Here is a 25,530-nt window from a genome sequence, read left to right as displayed (position 1 = left end):
TACACTCAGTCTTCAAATCTAAGTGCTATAGTTGGCAGTTCCTTTCCTCTTCCCCGGTCACATGATGCAATGATGCACTCATTCATAACGGCAGGTAAGGCAAAGCGAGTCTTGCCTCAAAAACAAACCGCTCTAACCTACTTCAAATGAAGTCTTGAGCACTGCGAGACAAGTCACATTTCGTCCAAGGTGTCAGCAGCCCAACATCCTCCACATAGTCCAATCAGTGGAAAGAGGGAGCATCTGAAGTTCACCCTCCTGCCTGCAGATCCCACTACGCCTTTTTATCTCAAAGAACTCGTCTTTACACAGGGCGTAGCGCGACAAAGGCTAAGGCCTGCCGTTTCCAGTCGAGGTACAAGTGTGACAGAAGCTGACCCGCTCCTCACCGCTCACAGCCTGCGCAGAGAGCAGCAGGGGGGGAATAAGCCACGGGTCTGTCTGCGTCTGATGTGCCCCCGCGGATGAAGAGCCCTGATAAGCCCTGCTGACCGACTCCCTCACGCTGCACTGACTCGCGCTTTGACACTGCCCTGATCCCTTCTGCTCTGTCATATGGAAAAGTGGAGCAAGCCCTACACCGCCCCCTCCTCCTTCCCCTCCACCTCCTCTCCCCTATCATCTCTCCTCCTGTCTCCCTTGGGCTTGCTGTGTTTGTGTGTACGTCACTGGCAGTACACTGATATGGGGAACACAATATAGCAAGGGAAACAAACAAACAAAAAAAGACCAAACAAGCACAGAAGGCAAGGAATTGGAAAAGGCGGAAAGTTGGACATTGAGGTGATGCGAATGATCTGTGACAGGCAAGCACAACGTGCTTTTGTACACATGCTCACACATTTAAAGGACCACTTCACCACTTTTTAACATCTCTTCATATAATATATTATTGGTCCTCAGTAATGTTCATGATAAAACACCACCATTTTTTCCTACTCAGTCTGTGTCTCATAGGAGGGCTTTGGGCAGTTCGGACACCCGTCCACCAGTGACATCATCATTAGGCAGATTTGTTTTAAAATATATTTAGATTTGTATTATCGTGAGAACGATGGCTTCAACTTTTCAGGAAAAGAAAGCCTGCCGTTTCTATTAGCTTGGATTCACCATCGATGATGTGGTGGACGGGTGTCCGAACTGCCCAAAGTCCTCCTATCAGACACAGACTGAGTAGGAACAAATGGTGTTTTATCATGAACATTATTGACCAATTATATGAAGAGATGTTGAAAAGTGGTGAAGTGGTCCTTTAATAAAACGTGGTCAATGTGTAATTAGCTTTTTCTTGTGTTCCAATTCAACCGCCATCACTGCTGATTAGAGTATCCCATTGAGGTTAAGCGATACTGTGCGTCTAATATGCTTTTAGCCATTTCAAAGACGTAAACACATTAGAAAAGCTAATTTGAGCTTGAGGTAACGGCTCTGTCCCTGGGAGACATAATTGCACGATCTGCAATTATGCCATTATAATCATTGTTATGATCACTGTAAATTGAATTGAAGATGAACACACAGCAAACGTGGCATGGCATGATGGCAGGGCTAAAAATAAAGTCAAATCCCAGTGTTAACCTAAAAATAAACAGTCAAATCCCAGTGTTAACCTATAACCCCAACAAGTGTACAAATGTGACCAAGAGCAGGCGTTTGGGATTGCTTGTTAGACATTTGTATTGCTCATTTACAGTATAGGCCAATATTTTAACAAGTAAGCTAGCTACTTTTCTTTTTTTCAAACACACTTGTTGCTTACTAACTCCTACAACTTGTACAACCAAAACTCACACAATTTGGTACACATTATCTCTTATATCATGTGTTCAACATATATCAGTCAGATTTATCATATCCAATTGCCCAAACCGCCTTCCAAAATGAGCGGGCCCTGGTAGACAACCCTGCTGGCAGAGACCTGCGCTCAGAGGAGCACACTTTTGCAGTTTTTATTGTTATCTAGGTATTGACTAGTATGTGCCTTTTTTTTTAAATGAGTTTGTAGATCTGCTACAATAGGCTATTTATTTTAAATAAACTGGATTTAAAATTGGCTGGCAAGAAAATTGCTCATTCCGATGCTTAATTCCAGGTATATCACTTGACTGTCAACCATGGAGAAGCCGTGGTTCTTGAATTTTTCATACAAGATTTATGTTAAAATGTTTCAAAAATATTTTTTTATTCAAGATTATTTTTATTAGCCAATCAGATGAAGAAGGTCTATGCCCGAAAGCTTGAGATTTTGTACAGTTTTGAGTGTGCAGAGGCCAAGGCTCCCTTAAATTGTTCATCTTAATTAGCCAATTTACAAGATCACACCGCGTTGTGAGATAGGCTATTTTTAAATGGCTGATATGGTTAAGGTGGTTGAGCTGATTTCCATGCTACATTAACAGATTTTTCCTACAGGGTCCGTGAGGTGAGGGGCTCCAGGGGGGGGTCCCTGGAGCCCACTTTGAGAACCTCTGCCAAGGCTGATGATGGTGCCGAGGCAGGAGGTCTTTATCTAGTGATCCTCCATTATAGCTGAAGAAGACCACCAGGGATCAAACACATACATCTAAAACTATCTCCATCCATTAGGTCGGCCTATCATGCCCATGCACTTTAACATCAGCTATACAGTTAATGCCCAGTTGCCCACTGCCTATGGATAATGCATTGCCCTTTGAGGATTATTGAATTGCTTCCCACTGTGATTAGAAATACAACGGAAATAATGAATGATGTTCAGATAAATGTTGCAGCAGTGCGATGTATATTTTATACGTTTATCCGGAGCAGGATGCAATTTGTTCCGATTGCAAAGGCGGCCTCTGCAGCAACAGAACATCTGGGAGGGTTGCTTCATACAATAAAAATGAGCTACAGTTATGTATACTGTATTAGAAGTGAGCTATACAGTTATGTATAATCTGTAGTAAAAGTACATTCTTAGCTCACAAATGTACACAATCAGGAATATTGTCCAAGTAACTTGTGTGCAATTGTGCATTCCCCAGACACATCAGAAACGACCCCTCCCTCCCTACCTTCAAAACCACCTGTTCAGAATAGCCTTTCCGAGCAGACTTTAAACTTTTTCACTAATAGTTATTATTTTTGTTCGCTCCCCTGGCCTCCACACACATGTAACGTATATATTATACAAAATAACAATATGAATTATATTCTGTGTGCAATGCATGCGTTTGTCTGCATGCGCATACTGAATTGTGTTTGTGTGTGTGACTTGTGTGTGTGTGTGTGTGTGTGTGTGTGTGTGTGTGTGTGTGTGTGTGTGTGTGTGTGTGTGTGTGCGCGCGCGTGCGTGTGTGCGCGTGTCAGAGGGGGTCAAGCCGCCGAGCTCACACTGGGGCAGCATAGAGGGTCATAACAGAGAGACGCCAGAGGCAAGGTCATGGAGCACTCAGCAAAGACATGCTGAAAATCCATCACCATTTCCCCTGGTAGGGGCAGAGCGACGGAGATGGGGTGTTGGGGGGGGAAAGGAGAGAGAGAGAGAGTTTGGATAAGGCAAACTGTGCAATGTGTTCCAGGCAAACCTTCTACTTCCATCCAACTGTTTCTGTGTGAGTTATTATCACACTGAATGGAAATGGCAAATTAGGATACAGTTTCATTATCACAAAGGAGCTTTTCACTTGTCGAATTGAAAACAGTTTTTTCTGTGCATGGATAAATTATACAATAAATAGCAGAGGAAACACATTTGTCGAATACAGCAGCAGCTGTCATCTTGCCTAATAGTAATAATTTTTCACAAGGCAGTTTATTTACCCATTTGTTTCCTTCAGTCCAGCCAGTGGAAAAACATTGCATTTGTTTTTCGCGATATATAAAAAGGTCACAGAAAATTGTCTTGACAGTGAAAAGATTACTATTGACCATGTCAATAGGAGGCATTATGGAACTTTAAGTTAAAAGTATAGCATTTAGATTTGAGCAGGCTTTTCCCTGAGTGTACTCTTGTAGATAAGCGGTTTGCAAACTTTTTGTGCCAAGAGCACACCAATGGGGAAGTCAAGGCGGAAAAAGTTTATAGCCAAAGTAACAAATCTACAAGCCTACAATGTGTCACATTGTGATGCATTATTAGCTTGTAGATCAGCTATTTTCTATATATTTTTTTATTTTGTGAAATGAAACCATACGCTTTATGGGGGTGCATACTTAGTTTAGACTAGTCATTGGTTAGACATGGGTTAAGGTTAGGTTTAGGTGTGCTGCCCTGTGGGAGGTTAGGTTTAGGGTGAGGGTTTGAGACAGGTTCTAGTTGTAGGACTAATGACTGGTCTAACCAATGACTAGTCTAAACCAAAAACTGTCTAAACTAAGTACTGCACCCGCTTTATGAAGGAAGCATGAGTTCAAGTCCGTTGCTCTCCCCATTTCCCCCATATATGGAGACTAGGTTGGCGGAGGGTGTGTAGATTAGATAAATGACACAGGGGTGAAAATGGGTTACAAAATCGTGGGATAAAAATTATATATTATTAATTATATAGTTTTATTTTATTATAATATTATTCTTATACTCTTACCTACCCTGGTTCACACTTACTGCCGTTGCAGCCAACACCTGCATTTCCCCACAGAGGTCAATAAAGGTTTATCTTATCTTCTGTAGCCTAATCGTTTCGTCATCGTTTAATTGACACATTGTAAATGCAGCATAGTAGTAAATGTGCCATGTTGAACACAGTATTTGTCCCTCTCATCTTGTTGATCACAGGACCCCCCCGCCCCCTCCTCCGAGAACATTATCCGCAAGCTGTAAAATACGTAGATGTTGACACATTTATTTGCCTTTGTTAACCAAGCCTCTTGAGTTTCTGACTTGCGTAAAACTTTTTTATTATATGCTAAACTTAACGGCTGTCGGGGGAAGTGAATGGAAACCGTTTGAGAGTAGACAGAGGAGTGAGACGGGGAGACAGTGAGGGAAGATGGGTGGGCAGATGGCACAGACATATGGGCCAGTTAGGGGCAAAATAAATAAATAAACACGCACACATAAACACTGTGATGTCGTGTGAGGTCGGGAGTTTTTATCTAGCTTTTATTTAGCTTTTGAGGCGTGGGTGCCGTAAAGGAAGACAGAGGATTGAAATTCAGGGTGTCCTTACTTCTCACAGGTCAACTTCATTAATCCAGACGGGAAATAAAGAAAACCAAAACTGCATGAACAATCTGGGTTTGTTGTCTTAGTAACATAACAAAAGCTCTGTTTCTCTCGTCTCTGCACATCTCAGCCATTAGCCGTTTGTCTGTTCTCATAAACTTGTGAACCGCCATCAATCGCAGCCGAAATACTAATCAAAATTCACATCTAGCCAAAGTTCTCGTCGAAATACCCGGATGTGAACTTGGTCTGCCAACCACTTTATAGAGAAAGCATCAGGGGTGATGTGTGAACTTTGGACAGCAAAATACCCTAGAATGCATTTTGCACCAACCACAGCAGCAAAAATGTATCAAGATATGGAGCCAACTTGAAAATATGCCAAGATGTTTTTGGGAAACCTTCCGCTAGCCAGCATGCTTTGCCGGAGGGCGGTCAGCGCTCATGTTACTCCACAAAGATCAGCCGTGAATAGATCCGTCTGCCATATAGAAAGAATTCCTAACAACAACAACACAGTTACACAGTCGAGGTTGGTACTGCAATATCATAAATAAATTCCTCACAAAAACAATTACAGGTAGACTGGTACTGTGCCTGAAGAAATAGACTGTAGTGTAGTGTGCTTGCTCATGTCATCCGTTGACTTTCAGTATAAAATCTTAAAGTTTTAAAAAGCTAAGCATTTTGAATAATGGTTCTAAACGTCCCTGTTAATATTCCTGAAGACGCCAACCCTATTAAAGTTTGAATAAAGCTTATTCTAGACTAAGTCTAGAAGAAGTTTTCTGGAAAATAATACATATTTAATGTAGGCCTACTGTATAGTGGAAACATCATGAGCGAGCCCACTAATAAGTATATTTTAAACAGATTTCCGCTTCTCATCATTACCCATTGTCAGAGAAGTTGATGATCAATCTATGATGAGATGACAGTACTACGATGGCAGTAGCATGACGTTAGCACAGCACTGTCTGCCTACTGTATATAGACATCTGTGTTATCAGCTTGTATAGATCCTCAGTACCTGATGTCAGAGTATGCAATATCCCGGCCATGCAATGCATTATAATACATAATACATTATGAAATAAATGCTTAAACATGTAGCTAGGTGTAATGTTAGAGACCACAGCAGTGAACCTTTCAAGCCCGTTTTCTCAACTCGCTGTTTTCTGCATTTGGTGACATTTTATCTTTGACAAAATAGGGACGGCAGGTGGATTTTTCCCCCTTTTCAATTGTGAAACTGTGAAAATCACTTGTTTAATAATAATAATAATAATGATAATGATTTTTCATCCTGCTGGGCCGCTCTCTGCCTTTTGTACTGTGCTGGCGTCCATTCCATGTTACCATCTATACACTGTATCTCCTCACCTCCACCTCCCATCTGTCTGGCTCCCCACCTCAAAGCCCACGGCTCAGTCAGACTGACAGCCATGTTGAGAGAGGTGAGATCCCCCAGCAAACAAACGGCTGCTTTGTACAACATGTTCTTTTCCAGTATGTCTGTGTGCTTCCACCCTGCTCCAGTCAAAATCTACTGTGTGCAACACCATCACCTCCACCATACTATGGTGCAAACATTGCACGTGCGTGCGTGTCACCCACAACAATGAGTGTGCCTGCAAACGTGGCTTTCTGCTGGTTGTTGTTACCCAATTCCTGGCAACAACATTTGGACGTGGTCCATATAGTGCTTCTTGTTTGACAGTTCCTGGGTGATAGACATCACCCCCCTATCTCACTACTTTATATTCCGCTTGGCTCTCCGCCGTTGTAATGTTTGGAAATTTAATTTGATTGCTGTAGTAATCTGCTGGCAAGCTAATTGACTTTGCCAAGCTTTTCTTTGCTTGATGGAAAGGTTTAGTTTGATAAGTTACAATCTCGTATGCTCTTTCCCAATGCAAACCTGCACTCATTACTAGCTTGGGCCACAGGGGACTTATCTGCTGTATTTAAATGAACGGACTAGCGAGCCCTCGGCAGGAAAGCCGAGGAGAACCAAGCGAGCGCATTTCTCTATCAGTCCTTCTTTATGACCAATAGAATTAAAATGGGTATTGGTATCTGGTATTCAAATGCAGTAGTAGGGGATTATGAACTTGGAAGGAAAGTTGGAGATAATCGCCTAGTTCACCGACTTTTAAGCCCAGAAGTTGAATTGGACATCACTGTGCTATCGACAAAACGTCTGATCAGTATGTGGGTTAATGGCTATACCACCACCGCGGGGCTAATCCGCTGTGCATTGTTTTAAACGTATCTATCACACAGTTGATGGTCCACTATAAGTCAGGAATATCAATGAGTCTGGCCTACATATATAGACTAATGGGAGGACGGCCATTGGGTAGACGGCGAGGCATTAGGTGGCAGAATGCACAAGCACTTAGCGATGCGTTAAGACAACACAGGATGTGCAAACGGAAATGGTCTGACTCCGTAAAGTGAAGCAGGAAAAAACAGGAAAAAAAGGAATATGCTTCTCTGCTACTGAGTGCTTAATTAAGAAATGAGTAATTCAATTAACACTGAGACGAGGCGCTTCATTAGTTAGTTTTCAGTTCATAAATTCAACAAATAATAAGGTACTTCCTGTCCACGAGCACACAGATTCAAACACAAGAAATATATACGTGCACACAGTCAACACATGCATGCCAACAACAAGTCTCACTTTTGTGCGCCCTCACACGCACACACACACGTGTTTCTACATGTATAAATGTGTCTATATATTATATAATCACACCTAGTGTATCATAGGCTACATACACAGGCATACACACTCCGCACAACCATATGGAAGAATCATTCAAAGTGACTTACGGGTTCCCATAATCCCAGACTACACACTGAGGATCCGATGTTCCCTGCAAGATAAGGAAAGGGAAGACGAGAGAGAGAGAGAGAGAGAGAGAAGAGGGGAAAAGAGAAGATAAACGGTTATTGTCGGCTGAGAGGATGAGTGGGGGAGCGGGACGCTGAGGAGACAGAATAGCTCACTGCCAGAGGAGAAAGACTGATGCTGCATGGGTGACAGAGAGAGGTAAACAGACAATGAAAGAGAGCGATTGAGACAGAGGGTAGGTGTGTGGGGAGGGGGGGTGGGGAGAGGGATTGGAACGAGGTAAGCATGAGGAAAGAGTCATTGCCTTGCAGGTCTGAGGAGCAAACAGCGACCGCTTGAAGGGGGAGAAAGAGAAGGTGAGAGAAAGTATAAAGAGAGAGAGAGGGGAAAAAAAGCTGGGAGCAAGATACTGTAAAACAAAAAAATGAACTCAAGCCACCAGCCCTAACCCTTGCCATTTACGGCTGGATATTGATAAAATTGCACTATTGTTTTTTTTCTTTCCCTTTTTTTCTTCACCCATTACCTCGATAATAAAGTGACCATATTATAGGGATGACTATAGGTGCTTTCAGAACATATTATTGATATCAAATCTATAATATAATTGCCTAGCTCTAACCTCTAGAGACGAGCTCACTCACTGTTAATCGAGTCACTCCTGTGCCGTTTAACTGTGGCTCAGTCATTCATCTGGTGATCACACCTCATTCACACGTAGTATAGAAGAGCTCACAAAGACTCAGTCAGTCAGCCGATCAGTCAGCCGATCACAGGATCAATATTGCCAGAAGACTATATTGGCCTTGTTCCACTGCTGATCAGCAGCGGTCAATTGATCCCATTCGGGGAATCATGTGTGGCCTTTCTGCCTATATATATAATTGAAAAGCAACTGGATTGTGATCGATTCTGGGCAGAGGCTGCCAGGGTTGAGTTCTGGGACTCCCCGTGAGATGTTAATTCCTCGTCACGAGCATTAAAACCTACCTAAATCATTGCTTTTAACCTGTCGTTCCCTTGCAGAGATCAAACTCTTAGGGCAACAGTGAGACCAAACATGTGCTCAGCTACAGTGCCAACAGGAGAAGGTATGCCCTACAAACAATAACCTGTTTCCGGGGTGGTAGAGGACACATAGACAAATCAATTAGCCCCCCTTACAAGGAACTGCACTAGCAGGTGCCTTTGAAATTAATATGAATGAAGGAGCTCCCCCTCATGGTACAGGGGATTATAGCAAGTGGCTTGTCTGGGAATATAAAAGAATGTGAACAGTAAATGGTTTCACCACAGCCCAAGGGAATTTTCTCAGGAAGGATACGTGCAAAAGAGCTAAATGTCTTCCGAATATCCCCATCATTTCAAATAGTCAGCGAAGGAGAAAGGACAAGGAATGATTCGCCTTCACATCTGCACTCCTGGATTTTATCCAAAACATTCAAATCCTCAGGGTTGATTTATCCATTTGTAACTGAGTGTGTACTAATGCTTCATTAAAAACCCTGATAGGGTTGCATATAAAGACCCGCCCCTGCCTGTCTGTAGTGTGTGCACACACTGTCCGGGGCGCTGCTGACGTGTAAAAAAAAAAAACATTGAGTCATGCTTAAGTTGTAAAAATAATTATGTTTGAATAATTTAATATATGGGATTATGGGAGCTTGCTTTTTGTCTTTTGGTCAGGCACAATCATAATGTAACCATTAGTTTTCAAGTTTGGTAGGATTAGTTAGTGTTTGTGTAGCATTGTCACCAGACTTTCCTCCTCGGACGACAGTCTGGACTGTCTGGTAACCACGGGGCAAAGAGACAAGGCGGGGGCGGGTCTTTACGCAACCCTATCAGGGTTTTGATAAGGACCCTTTTGGTTACATTTGCACACTTGAATGAACACTCAGGATTTTACTGTGATGTAGACAAAGTCACCCTGATCTGGGTCCTCAAAATCTGCGAGGAGCACTGTTGATCTCTCAGAAACGGATAGGATAAGCACAACCTTCTCTTCCGTTGCCAGTCCCAGGCCTGAAACAACCGTTTTCATCCATACTCTCATCAGACGAGAGGATCCGGTTAAAGCTCCAACACAGGCGAACAATGAGGGAGGAGAGGACAGGAGGCTGTGATGATGATGATCATGACATTTATACACCCTTGGCAGGATAATCGGGAGGCTGGTGGGCACGAGACTGATGGATGACGCCATTTTATTCCGTCGCCCACGCGCGGCGGCGCCAGGCATGGGCCAACATTAGACATTGCCGGCCTGCGAGTTAGCGGCCCCGCCTGCTATGCGGCGGAGGCTCCGTTAGCGTTGGGATCATCAATCAGGCGAGGCGCGGCGCCCAGTTCACACAGCCACATGCATGCAGCAGCGGGCTCCATCAGGAGTGACACCGTGAGCACTCCCATAGTGTCTGTCTCCTCTTTAAGCTGTGACAGCGGCACATAATGACGTTGTCTGCTCGCTCACAGAGAGCGACAGCTCCGGATATAATAACTGCACTTATGGACAGTAATAATGGGGTGTATCTTTACAGCTCGGTTATTCTCTGCCTCAAAAGAGGATGATTGTCTGCGATGACATGTATGCTTCAAAAGGCCAGGAACATTGGAGCCATTTTGGCAAAAATGCTTAAACCCTATACTTTCCACGGTCATGAAATTCCTGGAACTATTATGAAATTAGAAAAAATAAATCAATATATATAATAAATAATTCATGTGGTCAACAGTATTTATCGGCCTTCAAAATAGGAAACATAATCATGTCAAAGTAAGGAACATAGATGTTGCATTTTCAATGATGAAGGACTTAATTTTGAAAGTGCACAGCACAATCATTAGTGTTTAACTCAGAAAGTATTGGAACAAAACCAAATGGTTCATTTGGTTGCACTTGGTTACATTGTAATGTATTTTTGTTGTAGTTGTTCTATTTATAGTGACTCATACTGTAGGAATAGACTATGTGACAACCAGGAATAGTCTGGTGACCACCGGAGAGACGGCTGTAGAATGTAGACGGCACCCGGGAGCAGTTTGGGTTGGCGCCCCAGCCTGTGTCTTTCGTGAGGAAGAAGCCCAACAAACCCACGGTGAGGCCTTTAGGAGGGCCATTCAAGCCGCAAGCAGAGCCTGCAGCACCACCATGCAGAACCATTGCGGCTCGAGAATCCACCACTCCTGAATGACGTGCTTGGTGCTTGGAGACTGGTGCAACGCACAGGTCCAGGACCTGGTGAGAGCAGGAATGGACCTGGTGAGACATAGGAGGGGCCCGGACAGGACTCAACCCACAGAGCCTTCCATGTGCCAGTTCCTCTCACTCCGGCAGAGTAGATCCGGAGCATCAGATTGTGTGGCCCTGGTCTTTCCCTAATGGGACTGATCGAGGGTAGCTACTGGGACGTAAGTCGGGACTTGATCACCCCCGGACCTGAGTGAGGGGTATGATGTTGCGAGACCCGAAACCCTGATGACCTTAGGATACATCACTGAGGATACGTCCCAGGTGCATCCATGCAATGTATTTTAGTTTTTTTCCTCCTGCATCAGAGACGACATTTTGTATCGCTCTTCTGAGAGGGAATCCCTGCTTTTCCACCAGGGAATATTATTGGTTTTCAATGGAAGTGTAGAGAGACCGCATTCAACCACAGCACATGTGATAGTTGTATTGCATTAGCATACTCAACCACAACCATACAGAATGGTTTGAATCATGTTTTATTCATTAACCAACTACTTAGTCTCCCAGGGCTCGACACTGTAGTTGGTCCGCTCCTCTTTTTCCTCCCTCTGCAGCTGATCTACAAGCTCAAAGCTCACAGTAGATCTGCCGTTTTCGCAGAATGTTCTCCCCCCAGAATTCACGGAGGGGTTTTACCGTGTGGCTGATTATCATAAGCCGAGCCTGACACCCTAAAAGGGGAGGATGAGCGATGGCTGCAGGGAGAGCGAGAGGGCTCTAGGCATCTGGTCTGCCGGCCCGCTGTAGACAAACGCAGCTTTTCTGCTCCTTATACTCACCACTGCACATACACACGCATGTCTACGCACGTGCGCATGTACACGCGTGCACGCACACACGTGATCGATTGCTCTGTGGTGCAGTATTGCTCCCACCCGCACGCAGACAGACACTCACGCACGCACAACGCTAGCTTGAACACGTCGCCGCTGTCGGGTGGACACCTCGTATCTCCAAGTGTGTCTTGTGGGGTATTAATTAAAATTTAGCCAATGACAGCTTGTGATTAACGGAAAGTAACGGTTTCGGACATACAAGGTTTCAAACCTGACAGCTGCGAACTGTGCGCGCGCACACGGGGGGGAGGGGAGGGGGGCTGCTATGGCCATCGGGGAGGTGTACGGCGAGCCTGGAGCAGATGTCCTCTCAGCGAGGACACGACCGAGGTACAGAGACCTCTACGCGCCCCGGCCCTCCGAGGCCCGGCCCGCCGCCGACCGCGGCAGCTGTTGCCATGGAGCTGCTTCGGCATCCGGGGCGCTCGCTCGCTTGCTCGCACCGGCCAAGGTCAGCACACAACCCCACGCACGCACGCACGCACCGCCCACTACCACCACCGGGGGCTGAGAAACACAAAATGACGGTCTCAGTGGTGCAAAGTAACTACATACATTCACAGACGTGCTGTACTTCAGTGCACTACTGAGGTATTTTTACTTTCCGGGAGTATTTCCTAATGTACAGTACTTTTACTTCCACTCCACTAAAATATCGGATACAAATGTCGTACTTTTACTACCGCTACATTTATTTGTAAACTTGAGTTACAGGTTACTTTTGAATATTATTATTACAAAACGTACATTATAACCACTTCAGCCCTATACTGTATACATTTCAAAAGATTTGTCATACATTTGACAACTTGAAATGGGTACTTTCCTACTTTTACTCAAGTAAATTAATTCTGGGGTTTTATTGTAGGCCTATATTATATTTCCATATTGCAGTAGGCCTATTGGTAATTTTACTTTTTAGATTTTTAGATTTCCACCAGGGTCTCAGCCTCGCTCTCCCACACAGTGGGCCTGTGTTGTTGTCCCGTCAGCTTCAAGGCACGGAGATTAGCAAGACAGCTCAGCAAATATGCAACACAGCCTTGACCGCTCTCACCTTTTCGCAAATAAATAAATTGCAAATGCGTGCCTTTGCGTGCGCTCACGTGTGTGTGTGTGTGTGTGTGTGTGTGTGTGTGTATTTAGAGGTTAGGTGTAGGGGTTGAGTTTAGAGTTATACAGTATACTACTATAGTATTACAACTAACGTAGAAATCATTCCATCGGCAGAAATCATTCTACGTTAGTTGTACACTGAAAACAGCAAATCTACCAAGCTCACAACGTGGCATGCTGTGGGCACGTCGTGAGCTTGTAGATCTGCCATTTCCGGCTTTGTTTAAAGGGATAACGAAAGGTTCAGAATGGCAAATTACATTCATAAAATCGCCTAAAATGTTGATGTCCTCACAAGTGTAGTGTGTGTGCGTCTCATGCTGCGTACATCCATACTCTTTACCCTAAACACTCTGACCCTGTGGCGTTGCTGTGGGGGCAGAAAAGAGCGCCCCCAGCAGGGAGTGGTATATATGGCAGCCTGTTAACACCAGCGGGAGACAGTGAAATTATCTCCTCGACTGACACTGGACCCACAAATCACTTCTCCACGGCCAGCCGTGTTAAAGAGACAGAGAGAGAAATAGACAGAGATAGAGATAATGAGGACACATACAGAGACAAAGATGGGGGAAGGTAATAGAGGCATGCAGAATACTGATTTTTCTTTTTTTAAAGACCAAACATATTTTTTAAGTAAGACCAAACATATCGCTGCTGTCCGTAAGAAACCACCTAACTTTTTTTTTCTTTTTTTTTCTCCTTCATAAATCAATGCTATTGAACACCCTTTGGGTCGGTGTGTTGGTTAAAAACAATATTGAACCAATGGAAAGTAGGATCGCTAAAGAAGGAAAGGCCAAAAAATAATCAGCGATCCCGTTTGATATCAATAATAAAGCGTACCAGACGGAACATTACACCAGAAGCAGTTGCTGGTTGGATTCCTTTTATGACAGAACTTTCCGCCAGGAGCCGTAAAACCGTTAAAAAGTGCTTCAGTGAAAACCACCTAACTCCATTGGATGCTCAAACTATCTGACAAACATCTATTATATAATAATATTTAGCCATATTTTATTTTAATTATTGTTATTATTAGTATTGTTGTTATCTTTTACGTCTGTGTGTTGGCTAAAAAAATATTGAACCAATGAAAAGTATTAAAGGCACCTCCTAACGCCATTTGAGGTGGATGTTTTTGTTTTGTTTTTCAGTTCCTGAAAAGTGATTTTTTTTTAGTTAGGTGGTTTCTTCCCGACAGCAGAGATATGCAGACAGTAGTAAGACAGAGAGAGAGAGACAGAGAGAGAGAGAGAGAGAGAGAGAGAGAGAGAGAGAGGGAGAGAGAGAGAGAGAGGGAGAGAGAGGGAGAGAGAGAGAATGAGAGAGAGAATGAGAGAGAGAGAATGAGAGAGAGAATGAGAGAGAGAATGAGAGAGAGACAGACAGACAGACAGACAGACAGACAGACAGACAGACAGACAGACAGACAGACAGACAGACAGACAGACAGACAGACAGACAGACAGACAGAGCAGAAAGGGTAGATGAACTGCAGAGACCATAATCATACTGTATCTTCATAATAATATGGCAGATATGGAAAGTGAGCAGGGCCTGAATACGGAGCGGGTGAGTGGCGTGCAGAGAGGAGAGATCAATTGGCGAGGGAGGGTGAATGAATACATAGCCTTTGTGATGAAGACACCTCGCAATCATTCTGACCCCCAGGTTCTCTGCTTAGCAGACATGAGCGCATTTCATTTGCAGATACTGAAAGTTACTCTAGGCCAAAAGAGAGTGTGTGCTCGCACGCGTGAGTGAGAGAGTATAATCTTCTGCGTTCATTTGGCTCTGAGAGTGTACAGATTGAACCAAATGGACCCACAAGGGTCCATTTGGTTCCACTTGAACACATCTTGGAGTTTAATTGCAGCAGTGTGCTCGTGTGCGTTCGCACATGTGTCTGTGTGTCGTGTCTGAGTGAGCGTGCAGACATGCACATGTTAGCGTAGCGGCTGTGTCTACTCGTGTGTGTGTGCTACAGGCATATAGTGTGCGTGTGTCTGTGTGTGTCTGCCATCAATTACAGAACCATAAAATATTCAATGGCATTATTTTTCTCAACAGTGCCCACCTTTTCTCGCGAATGAATGGGTAATGAACCTTTGCATCTTATTGGGGTCACGAGCTAAGCTCCTCATTAAACCCGTAGTCCTTTGAGCTAGAAGACGCCGCGTGAGCCATTTATAATAATACATTCTATTATAATATTAAGTCAATAGGCGTCCTGAGACACCACTAAAATATTAAAGCTCAGAAAGGACTGCGTTCATTCCACAGAGCGTTAGCGCTTCATAGCATGCAGTTCATCTCTCTCGCTCTCCGTCTGATCTCGGCAACAGAGGTCGTTTGGGAGAATGGAATTCTTTGGGAACCTTGAATTACATTTCTAGGCCACAGCGTACTCAAGAGTGCATGAAGATAAATAGAAACATAAAGTGCGGCTGCAACAGTTAGTCAATCAATTCAATCGGTGATAAAAAAAAAATATATATATATTTAAATAAAAATAATACAAAAAAATAAGTAAATTGCAGGCGCTTCTCATTGAGCTTGTCTGCTTGTAGATCAACTATTATTGCATGGCAAAGTTGAAAATGACAAAGACATTTGACTTAGTCGATTATAAAAAGAGAAAATCTGAATGTTTCAGCGTTCATTCACACATACAGTATGCTTTTTTTAACAATAAAATAACGTGAGATTCTCGATTATTCGCATAATCAGAACATGTATCAATACAATAATCGCTAAAGAGAATAGTAGCCAGAAAATAAATAAATGGTGCAGAGCTTTGCACAATGTTTGATATGGTGTCATTCATTATTCTTAGTGTATGACATGGGTTCCCAAAGTGGGGTCCCCTAGCAGTACTTGAGCGGTACCATTTGTACACTTTCAGAGTTAAAATCGCACAATATACCAGTGATAGAAATGTCATTAAATCGGGGGCCGTACTCCGTAGCCTAATGCGTGTGAAACTAGGGGTCAATGAAATGAATATGGTTCGGAATCACTGCTAATGCCGTAAAAACCCTATCTCATCGGGGTCACTGGCAAATCTCTTCAAATGGGGGTCCGTGGGCTAATAAATGTCGATTTGGGGGTCCTTGACATGAAATAGTTTGGGAACCACTGGTGTATGAGGTACAGTAGAGACAGGACTTGTGTATGAGGTACAGTAGAGTGACAGGACTTGTGTATGAGGTACAGTAGAGACAGGACTTGTGTATGAGGTACAGTAGAGTGACAGGACTTGTGTATGAGGTACAGTAGAGTGACAGGACTTGTGTATGCGGTACAGTAGTGACAGGACTTACGTTGAGCAACAGAGACAACTCCACCACCACCAGCGGCTCGCTGGGCTGTGGCTCAGGACGCACCGTCACAGTCAGGAGCTTGGAGTTTATCACCGCGGGTGGCCTAAACACACACACGCACGCACACAATAGGACAGACAGAGAAACTGAATCTTTATATGCAATATAATACAGAGTTTTGCTTCTGCTCTTAATGTGACTTTCAGTGTTTGACTTTTGTGCAGACTGAAATACAGGGGTGGAAATAAAAGTACAAAATGTCTTAAGAAAAAGTATCAATACTGCAATGCAGAAATACTCCTGTAAGTCCCGTGTTCAAAATGTCCTTCACAAAGCGTCGCACGACGATGCATAGTCAGTTTATGGATCTGCCATTTTCAAATGGTCAAATTATATAGGTCTTAGTGTGGTTTGCACTAATAATCGAAATCTCCAACATAGTTGGAGATTTCAGATAATTGTAGTGGAGTACTGAAAAACGGAAATACTCCAGTAAAGTAATACTCCAAAGTGATGCCTCAAAATTATACTTATAAGTACAGTACTTGAGTACATGTAATTAGTTACTTTCCAACACTGCTGAATAGGATGCCAAGAACGAGCCCCCTTGTCCTGTTCTTGGATTAATGACTGCTCACTCACTCCGCACTCTCTTTCTGCTGGGATGTACAGGTACACCAGTATCATAATTAGATGTACAGGATGTACAGGTACACCAGTATCATAATTAGAGGCATGCTTAAGCAGTCAGAGCTAACTACAGCAGATGTCTCACCGTCGATAGATTGCATATTGCCGATTCACAGTAGATTGATTGGTCTGTCTGTCGGTCTGTCTGTAATGTGAGACTCTGATGCACTATATTTTGCTCACAGAAACCCAATGGCGTGCACTCTGGCTCTGCACTGAGCTCTTCACACCTACGTAGCATGCTCCCTCTTCCGTCTCACAGCCATCGAGGGGCTTTGTTTTGGTTTGTACGAAACTAGTGTGCGTTAAGAGCCTGTTCGGGGCATGACCGCCATTAGGAATACATGTTGGTTCAGTGTGTGTCGGCCAGTTGTGTGAACCTGCTCATTCCATCACTTCACACTTGACACAGCAATGCCTTGAGTCCTTAGTTGCAGCATTGCACCCGCCAAAGTGTACAGTTGAGCGGTTTAACTGCTTTTGAGATAATGCCATGGATTGGACAGACATACAGATGGAGATTCCTGTTATATAGATATACTGTAGTTGTGTAGTATATCAAAAAAAGAAAGGGGAAAGATATATGTTTGAGTAATGGGACAGAGAAGGAAAGCCAAAATCGGCCCATAAATCAGAGAGCTTCGGACTTCACTCAGCTGAGTATATAGGGGGGGACCCAGCAGAACAGGACTTCACTCAGCTGAGTATATAGGAGAGGACCCAGCAGAACAGGACTTCACTCAGCTGAGTATATAGGAGAGGACCCAGAACAGGACTTCACTCAGCTGAGTATATAGGGGAGGACCCAGAACAGGACTTCACTCAGCTGAGTATATAGGGGAGGACCCAGAACAGGACTTCACTCAGCTGGGTATATAGGGGAGGACCCAGAACAGGACTTCACTCAGCTGAGTATATAGGGGAGGACCCAGCAGAACAGGACTTCACTCAGCTGAGTATATAGGAGAGGACCCAGAACAGGACTTCACTCAGCTGAGTATATAGGGGAGGACCCAGAACAGGACTTCACTCAGCTGAGTATAAAGGGGAGGACCCAGAACAGGACTTCACTCAGCTGAGTATATAGGAGAGGACCCAGAACAGGACTTCACTCAGCTGAGTATATAGGAGAGGACCCAGAACAGGACTTCACTCAGCTGAGTATATAGGGGAGGACCCAGCAGAACAGGACTTCACTCAGCTGAGTATATAGGGGAGGACCCAGAACAGGACTTCACTCAGCTGAGTATATAGGGGAGGACCCAGAACAGGACTTCACTCAGCTGAGTATATAGGGGAGGACCCAGCAGAACAGGACTTCACTCAGCTGAGTATATAGGAGAGGACCCAGCAGAACAGGACTTCACTCAGCTGAGTATATAGGAGAGGACCCAGAACAGGACTTCACTCAGCTGAGTATATAGGGGAGGACCCAGAACAGGACTTCACTCAGCTGAATATATAGGGGAGGACCCAACAGAACAGGACTTCACTCAGCTGAATATATAGGGGAGGACCCAACAGAACAGGACTTCACTCAGCTGAATATATAGGGGAGGACCCAGAACAGGACTTCACTCAGCTGAGTATATAGGAGAGGACCCAGCAGAACAGGACTTCACTCAGCTGAGTATATAGGGGGGGGGGCAGCAGAACAGGACTTCACTCAGCTGGGTATATAGAGGAGGACCCAGAACAGGACTTCACTCAGCTGAGTATATAGGGGGGGACCCAGCAGAACAGGACTTCACTCAGCTGGGTATATAGGAGAGGACCCAGAACAGAACAGGACTTCACTCAGCTGAGTATATAGGGGAGGACCCAGCAGAACAGGACTTCACTCAGCTGAGTATATAGGGGGGGACCCAGCAGAACAGGACTTCACTCAGCTGGGTATATAGGGGAGGACCCAGCAGAACAGGACTTCACTCAGCTGAGTACTGTATATAGGGGAGGACCCAGAACAGGACTTCACTCAGCTGAGTATATAGGGGAGGACCCAGAACAGGACTTCACTCAGCTGAGTATATAGGGGAGGACCCAGCAGAACAGGACTTCACTCAGCTGAGTACTGTATATAGGGGGGGACCCAGAACAGGACTTCACTCAGCTGAGTACTGTATATAGGGGAGGACCCAGCAGAACAGAGAGACATACTCAGCCAGTGGCAACACCATTGACCTGGATTACAGGGTCAAGGCTAAGAACAAACAACAATATTGCCGTTACATCAGAACGTTCCTCTGCTTAGATTCATGGTTGGTGAGTGGCGCACCGAAAATGGAAGATCTGCAAGCTCACAACAGGCTGTGGACGCACCACCTGGAGCTTGTAGATACACGGAATGCACATTTCACAGAATATATACCACTTTGAATTAAAACAATCAGTTGTGCATAGGCTCATTAGGCCGAGTATGGTACGAATGAAACTATAGATTTATGTTGGGGATGTGGAGGGAGTGTTGAGCAATTGTAAGGTGGTGAGGCCACGGTGAGTGGCGCACAGAAAATAGGAGATCTGCAGGCTCAACACGCTGTGGACGTGACACTTGGAGGCTTGTACATATTCTATTTTCGGCGTACTGTCATTCAACATATTTAGAGAACTTTGAATTATAACAATAGAATGGTCCATTATTCCTTTGCATTGTAGTGACTCGTCAGCTGAGTATATAGGAGAGGACCCAGCAGAACAGGACTTCACTCAGCTGAGTATATAGGAGAGGACCCAGAACAGGACTTCACTCAGCTGAGTATATAGGAGAGGACCCAGCAGAACAGGACTTCACTCAGCTGAGTATATAGGGGAGGACCCAGAACAGGACTTCACTCAGCTGAATATATAGGGGAGGACCCAACAGAACAGGACTTCACTCAGCTGAATATATAGGGGAGGACCCAGAACAGGACTTCACTCAGCTGAGTATATAGGAGAGGACCCAGCAGAACAGGACTTCACTCAGCTGAGTATATAGGGGGGGGGCCAGCAGAACAGGACTTCACTCAGCTGGGTATATAGAGGAGGACCCAGAACAGGACTTCACTCAGCTGAGTATATAGGGGGGGACCCAGCAGAACAGGACTTCACTCAGCTGGGTATATAGGAGAGGACCCAGAACAGAACAGGACTTCACTCAGCTGAGTATATAGGGGAGGACCCAGCAGAACAGGACTTCACTCAGCTGAGTATATAGGGGGGGACCCAGCAGAACAGGACTTCACTCAGCTGGGTATATAGGGGAGGACCCAGCAGAACAGGACTTCACTCAGCTGAGTACTGTATATAGGGGAGGACCCAGAACAGGACTTCACTCAGCTGAGTATATAGGGGAGGACCCAGAACAGGACTTCACTCAGCTGAGTATATAGGGGAGGACCCAGCAGAACAGGACTTCACTCAGCTGAGTACTGTATATAGGGGGGGACCCAGAACAGGACTTCACTCAGCTGAGTACTGTATATAGGGGAGGACCCAGCAGAACAGAGAGACATACTCAGCCAGTGGCAACACCATTGACCTGGATTACAGGGTCAAGGCTAAGAACAAACAACAATATTGCCGTTACATCAGAACGTTCCTCTGCTTAGATTCATGGTTGGTGAGTGGCGCACCGAAAATGGAAGATCTGCAAGCTCACAACAGGCTGTGGACGCACCACCTGGAGCTTGTAGATACACGGAATGCACATTTCACAGAATATATACCACTTTGAATTAAAACAATCAGTTGTGCATAGGCTCATTAGGCCGAGTATGGTACGAATGAAACTATAGATTTATGTTGGGGATGTGGAGGGAGTGTTGAGCAATTGTAAGGTGGTGAGGCCACGGTGAGTGGCGCACAGAAAATAGGAGATCTGCAGGCTCAACACGCTGTGGACGTGACACTTGGAGGCTTGTACATATTCTATTTTCGGCGTACTGTCATTCAACATATTTAGAGAACTTTGAATTATAACAATAGAATGGTCCATTATTCCTTTGCATTGTAGTGACTCGTCTCGTGACTTGAGTGGTCTCGGTGGGGGAAGAGAGCCGAGACAATTGGTCTGAGACTGAGACAAGACCAAGACATATGAACGGCGAGACCAAGACCAAGAAGAAAAGCAAAATACGGGGCATGAGGGTGAGAGAGAGAGAGAGAGAGAGAGAGAGAGAGACAGAGAGAGAGAGAGAGAGAGAGAGAGAGAGAGAGAGAGAGAGAGAGAGAGAGAGACAGAGACAGAGAGAGAAAATAAGTAAGAGAAAGAAAGTCGAGGAAGATAGGCATGAGGACAAAGGGGGAATTAGGACTTGTAATGGCACAGAGGCAATAATGGGAGTGAGAAAATGGCACCGGGACAAAGTCTCGAGAATGGAAAGAATGAAAAAAGACAGAATAAATGTGAGACAAAATAAAGGAGGAAATTGATGTTGACAAAATGGCTGACATGCAGCTGAACAAAATGATGAGATTCGTATTGTTCAAGGTCAGAGTGAAAACAACAAGTGAGTAAATGCAGTCATGAGGAAAGTACTCACACTGGCGCAGGCAAGATGACTCCCAGTGTCCTGTAAAGAATGGCTCCGATGACATAGTAAATTGTAGCTTCGGACTCATTTTCAGTTTCTGAAAGACAGAAGATACACACAGCCCATCAGATCTAACAGCCCAACCTGGACAAGTTCCATCAGATAATAAGGGCACCTTGAGAGTTCAAGTAATGTTATGCAGTGAAAAGACAAGGTAGTAAGGGTGGATTTGAAAGGCAGAATCCACAAATTGACTTTTAAACTAATACAACAATTTATAAATGAATTCATCTCTGTTGAGGCTTCTAAATAATATATATGAAAGCAGTGTTGCTAAAATTGAAATATTTCAGTGTTCAACCTGGCTTGATAAATTAATCAATCACAAGTTGAAGCAAAACAATAAACAATTTTTATTTACCATCAATGCAAAGTGCAATTAATGTGCTTGACTGAAGTTAATATAGGATCAAAGTGAGTATAATATAATATAATATAGTGCCAAGTGAGTTGAACGCAATCAAAATATCCTGTCTCCATAATAAAGTTCTGTTTCACAATAACAATCAAGATTGATTGGTATTTATTTCTGTGTCATGCACTTGCTCGGGCTTAGAAGAAACAGACGCAATGGTGAACAAAACAATAATTACACAATAGACGCTTTGTCTCCTCTCTCAAGCCCTAGAAGTCAACTTTGCCTTAAAAAATTAAAAATAAATACATAAACAAACTAAACCACCAAACTCTTGAAAGTTACAGATACACTATTTTACGAAATAATACATTTCTCGTATCATATATACCGGGTACATGAAATGGGTCTAATTTCTAACCTCTCCCAAGTCTTGTAACAAACCATGTCTTTCTCCCTTCACACATCCAGCAGCTTCAGATCCGTGTCCCCATGGGACACCGGCACTGGTGTGACTGACCTGATATCATCTGGAATTAGCTGCACAGCCTGATACTGCTGAAAACCATGTCCCACTTTTGAAACTGAGATATTACAGACACCGACAAACAAAATGAAACTGGATGGTATCATTGACACTGCAGGCACTTCTCATTTCATTGTTTATTTGTATTTGACCTGAATGCCTGCAATCTCAAGACCCTCCCTCCTTCTCTCTCCATATTGTTTACTTTTTGACAGCCCCCGACAGCCCCCCCCCCCCCCCCCCGCCAAATTCAGGCCTCAGCATCTTCTCATCTCTCCCATCCTGTTCCGTTCTCTCTCTCTCTCTTTCTCTCTCATAGACAGCCCTCCTCTGTGACTACCTCATTTTTCACTGCTGTCACTCCCCTCTTTCTCACACCCACTAAAAGAGCAGGGCTTCCCAGTGAGAGGTGATGCCCCTGAAAATGTCACTCAGTCTGGAAGAGTGAGCTAGGGGACGGAGGGATGGAGGGGGAGACTGAAGAGTGAGCTAGGGGACGGAGGGATGGAGATGGAGGGGGAGGGGGAGAAAAGGAGCGGAAAAGAGAGGAGGCAGGGAGGGGGTGTGTGGAGAGTGGGTGACTCATCCACAAATCTCATTGCACCCTGTGACTAAGATCTAATAGCGAGAAACTAAGAGAAAAGAAAATAAATGAAATGAAAAGAAAAGAAAAAAAGTGAGACCAAAAGGAATCACAAAAAATAAATAAATGAAAAACACTTCAAACAGCATAAACACAGAGTGTGATGGATCCTAATTGAACACCATCTTTGGAGGCACGCAAATGAGAAAGCCACTGTATTGTGGGCGAATGGTAAATCAGTTAGAGGACTGGAGGGCCCACTCTCCCCCGCGCGCCACCAACCCACCGAAAAAGTCATTATGTGGGCCTGATTAATACCACAAAAGCACTCAATCACAAAACTTTAATTTTCTACGAACAGAGTTTTGGTCAGCCTACACTTGTTAAAACATTGACATGATTGGTGGTCAGATGCCAGCTAAATCGAATATCACCAGTCAAGTCATGAGCTTTAAATCTGTCATTTGTCAGAAAGAGGCAGAGTCTGAGGAAGTATGAAACCAGGCATTAGCACTTTAATTAGAGATTAACAGCTGCATTCCATATCCTTAATTACATTTGGTACCTCACCGGATGTGGATACAGGCCCCACTTTACATTGCTATGTTTACGCACATCAGCCACACTCCTGCCAAAACTCACTGGCCACAACAATAGTTGCTATATTTTGCGTTGCGCCGTCATATTGACATTGCTCCAAAACATTTCTACCATATTTATTTTCTTTGCCTAAATTACGCCTCTGATGCCACACAACTCGGAGGGTACGCCATTTGACACGGCCAGCACAAAACGCACACATTTCCACTAACCATGTCTTCATAGATCATTCCCTCTCTGCTGACATCCACGTCCGTAATCCATTAACCTGCCACTTTAGCCACATAAACTCTCTCCCGATTTTTTTGTCTACTGCACAGACCACATTAACCACGCAATATGCCACAGCTTCACTTCCAAGCTACATGTATCCGGAACGTAAAAACAGAACATGACTAAGACAACTAATCCATCCACGAAAACCCCACCAATCGACCGCAGCAACATCAAACAAAACCACTCTTTTCCCCACTTCAACCACATTCCTTTTTCCCCAATTTTCGTCTCATGCAATTTCCTTCCTCCCAATTGCGACGTGTGGTGCTAGAGGTGAGGGTCGTGAAGCGGCCCGAACTTCTAGTACTGTTACAATTCTCAATGCAGCCATTGTTTCCATGCTTCATTCTTTTCCTGTTGAGCGCATCGAAGAACAGTTTACAAGAGTTTAAGAAACGATTATGTGCAGACTGCAAAGTCATATAAAGAGCACAGAAATAGTGGCTGCAATTGGGATTTCTAATTGTAATTGTAACTGTAGCTGCATCTTGTTTTACTATAATTATTAAAGGTGAATGTCAAAAGAGACATTCAACATATGAAAGCTCAAATGTTAAGCAAAGGGAACATTGCCGGTGAATGTACCTACTGAGTTTATGTGCGAGTATATTGCCTATGCCTACAATTTATACTCTTACGCACTGGCTGTTTCTGACACTGGACACCAACGTACGACGGAGCATAAATTGGGCATAAGGGAGACGGAAAGGAGAGAGTTTGTCACCGAGACAATAGAGAAACAATCTCTGGCTCTGCTCAGTGAAGCACATCATGAGGCCATCAATCGCCTCTCTCTACACACACGTGCACGCGTGCGTGCGTGCGCCCATGCCCGTGAATGTATGTGCACGTTTACTTACGTCTAAGCTGTCCTTCTCATGCAGGCTTTCATTACATGTTAAATGAGCCAAACAAGGAGATGGCAATCAACTTGAAGGCCATAACCTCCAGACTGCCAATAAGAACAGGGTGTGTTAGTGGAACTATTAAGTGTCTTCTTCTAAACGGAGTGACCCTCACTTGGACGGGAGTGTGGGAAGTTACTTACTCAGCATCTTAACCACTTCCATCCTACATGCTTCAATGACTGGGGTGACAGTGGGTCCCCAGGGTCTACACTTGGTCGCCTCTTTCTTTCCCTCGACACCAAATCTCTTAGCTGCAAATAGCCAATCGAAAAAAGCTCACAACGCGATGCAGCGTGACGCCTGTGGGCGAAAGTTTGCCTCTATGACATGCCCAGAATGGGGATGCTGGGGTTCATGTGGTTTCACTGCCAGCATGCTTTGCTTATTAATAGAATCTGATTTACTGCATTTGCGCGCAGGCTGTGGAACTGCTGAATGCAGTGAGCAAATGGCCGTACAAAATTGAAAGGGTTTAATATAACTTGGAGAGTTATTT

At 44.3% G+C, this 25,530-nt stretch overlaps 1 protein-coding gene across 1 annotated transcript in view; it reads right to left on the bottom strand.

Annotated features, from left to right (window-relative positions):
• The window catches only part of adgrb2 (adhesion G protein-coupled receptor B2), a 311,424-nt gene that overhangs the window by 98,201 nt on the left and 187,693 nt on the right, over positions 1-25,530 (bottom strand). The window contains exons 14-16 of the mRNA XM_080787040.1: positions 21,736-21,823; positions 16,523-16,625; positions 7,970-8,013 (exon numbers count right to left, since the gene is read on the bottom strand). Coding sequence (XP_080643166.1) covers positions 7,970-8,013; positions 16,523-16,625; positions 21,736-21,823 — 235 coding nt within the window. The remainder of the gene's footprint in view (positions 1-7,969; positions 8,014-16,522; positions 16,626-21,735; positions 21,824-25,530) is intronic.

Source organism: Protomyctophum bolini (assembly GCF_963924005.1).
Source record: "Protomyctophum bolini genome assembly, chromosome: 17".
NCBI lineage: Eukaryota > Metazoa > Chordata > Actinopteri > Myctophiformes > Myctophidae > Protomyctophum > Protomyctophum bolini.
Note: the sequence above shows the minus strand (reverse complement) of the source record. Positions and strands in the feature narration are given on the sequence as shown.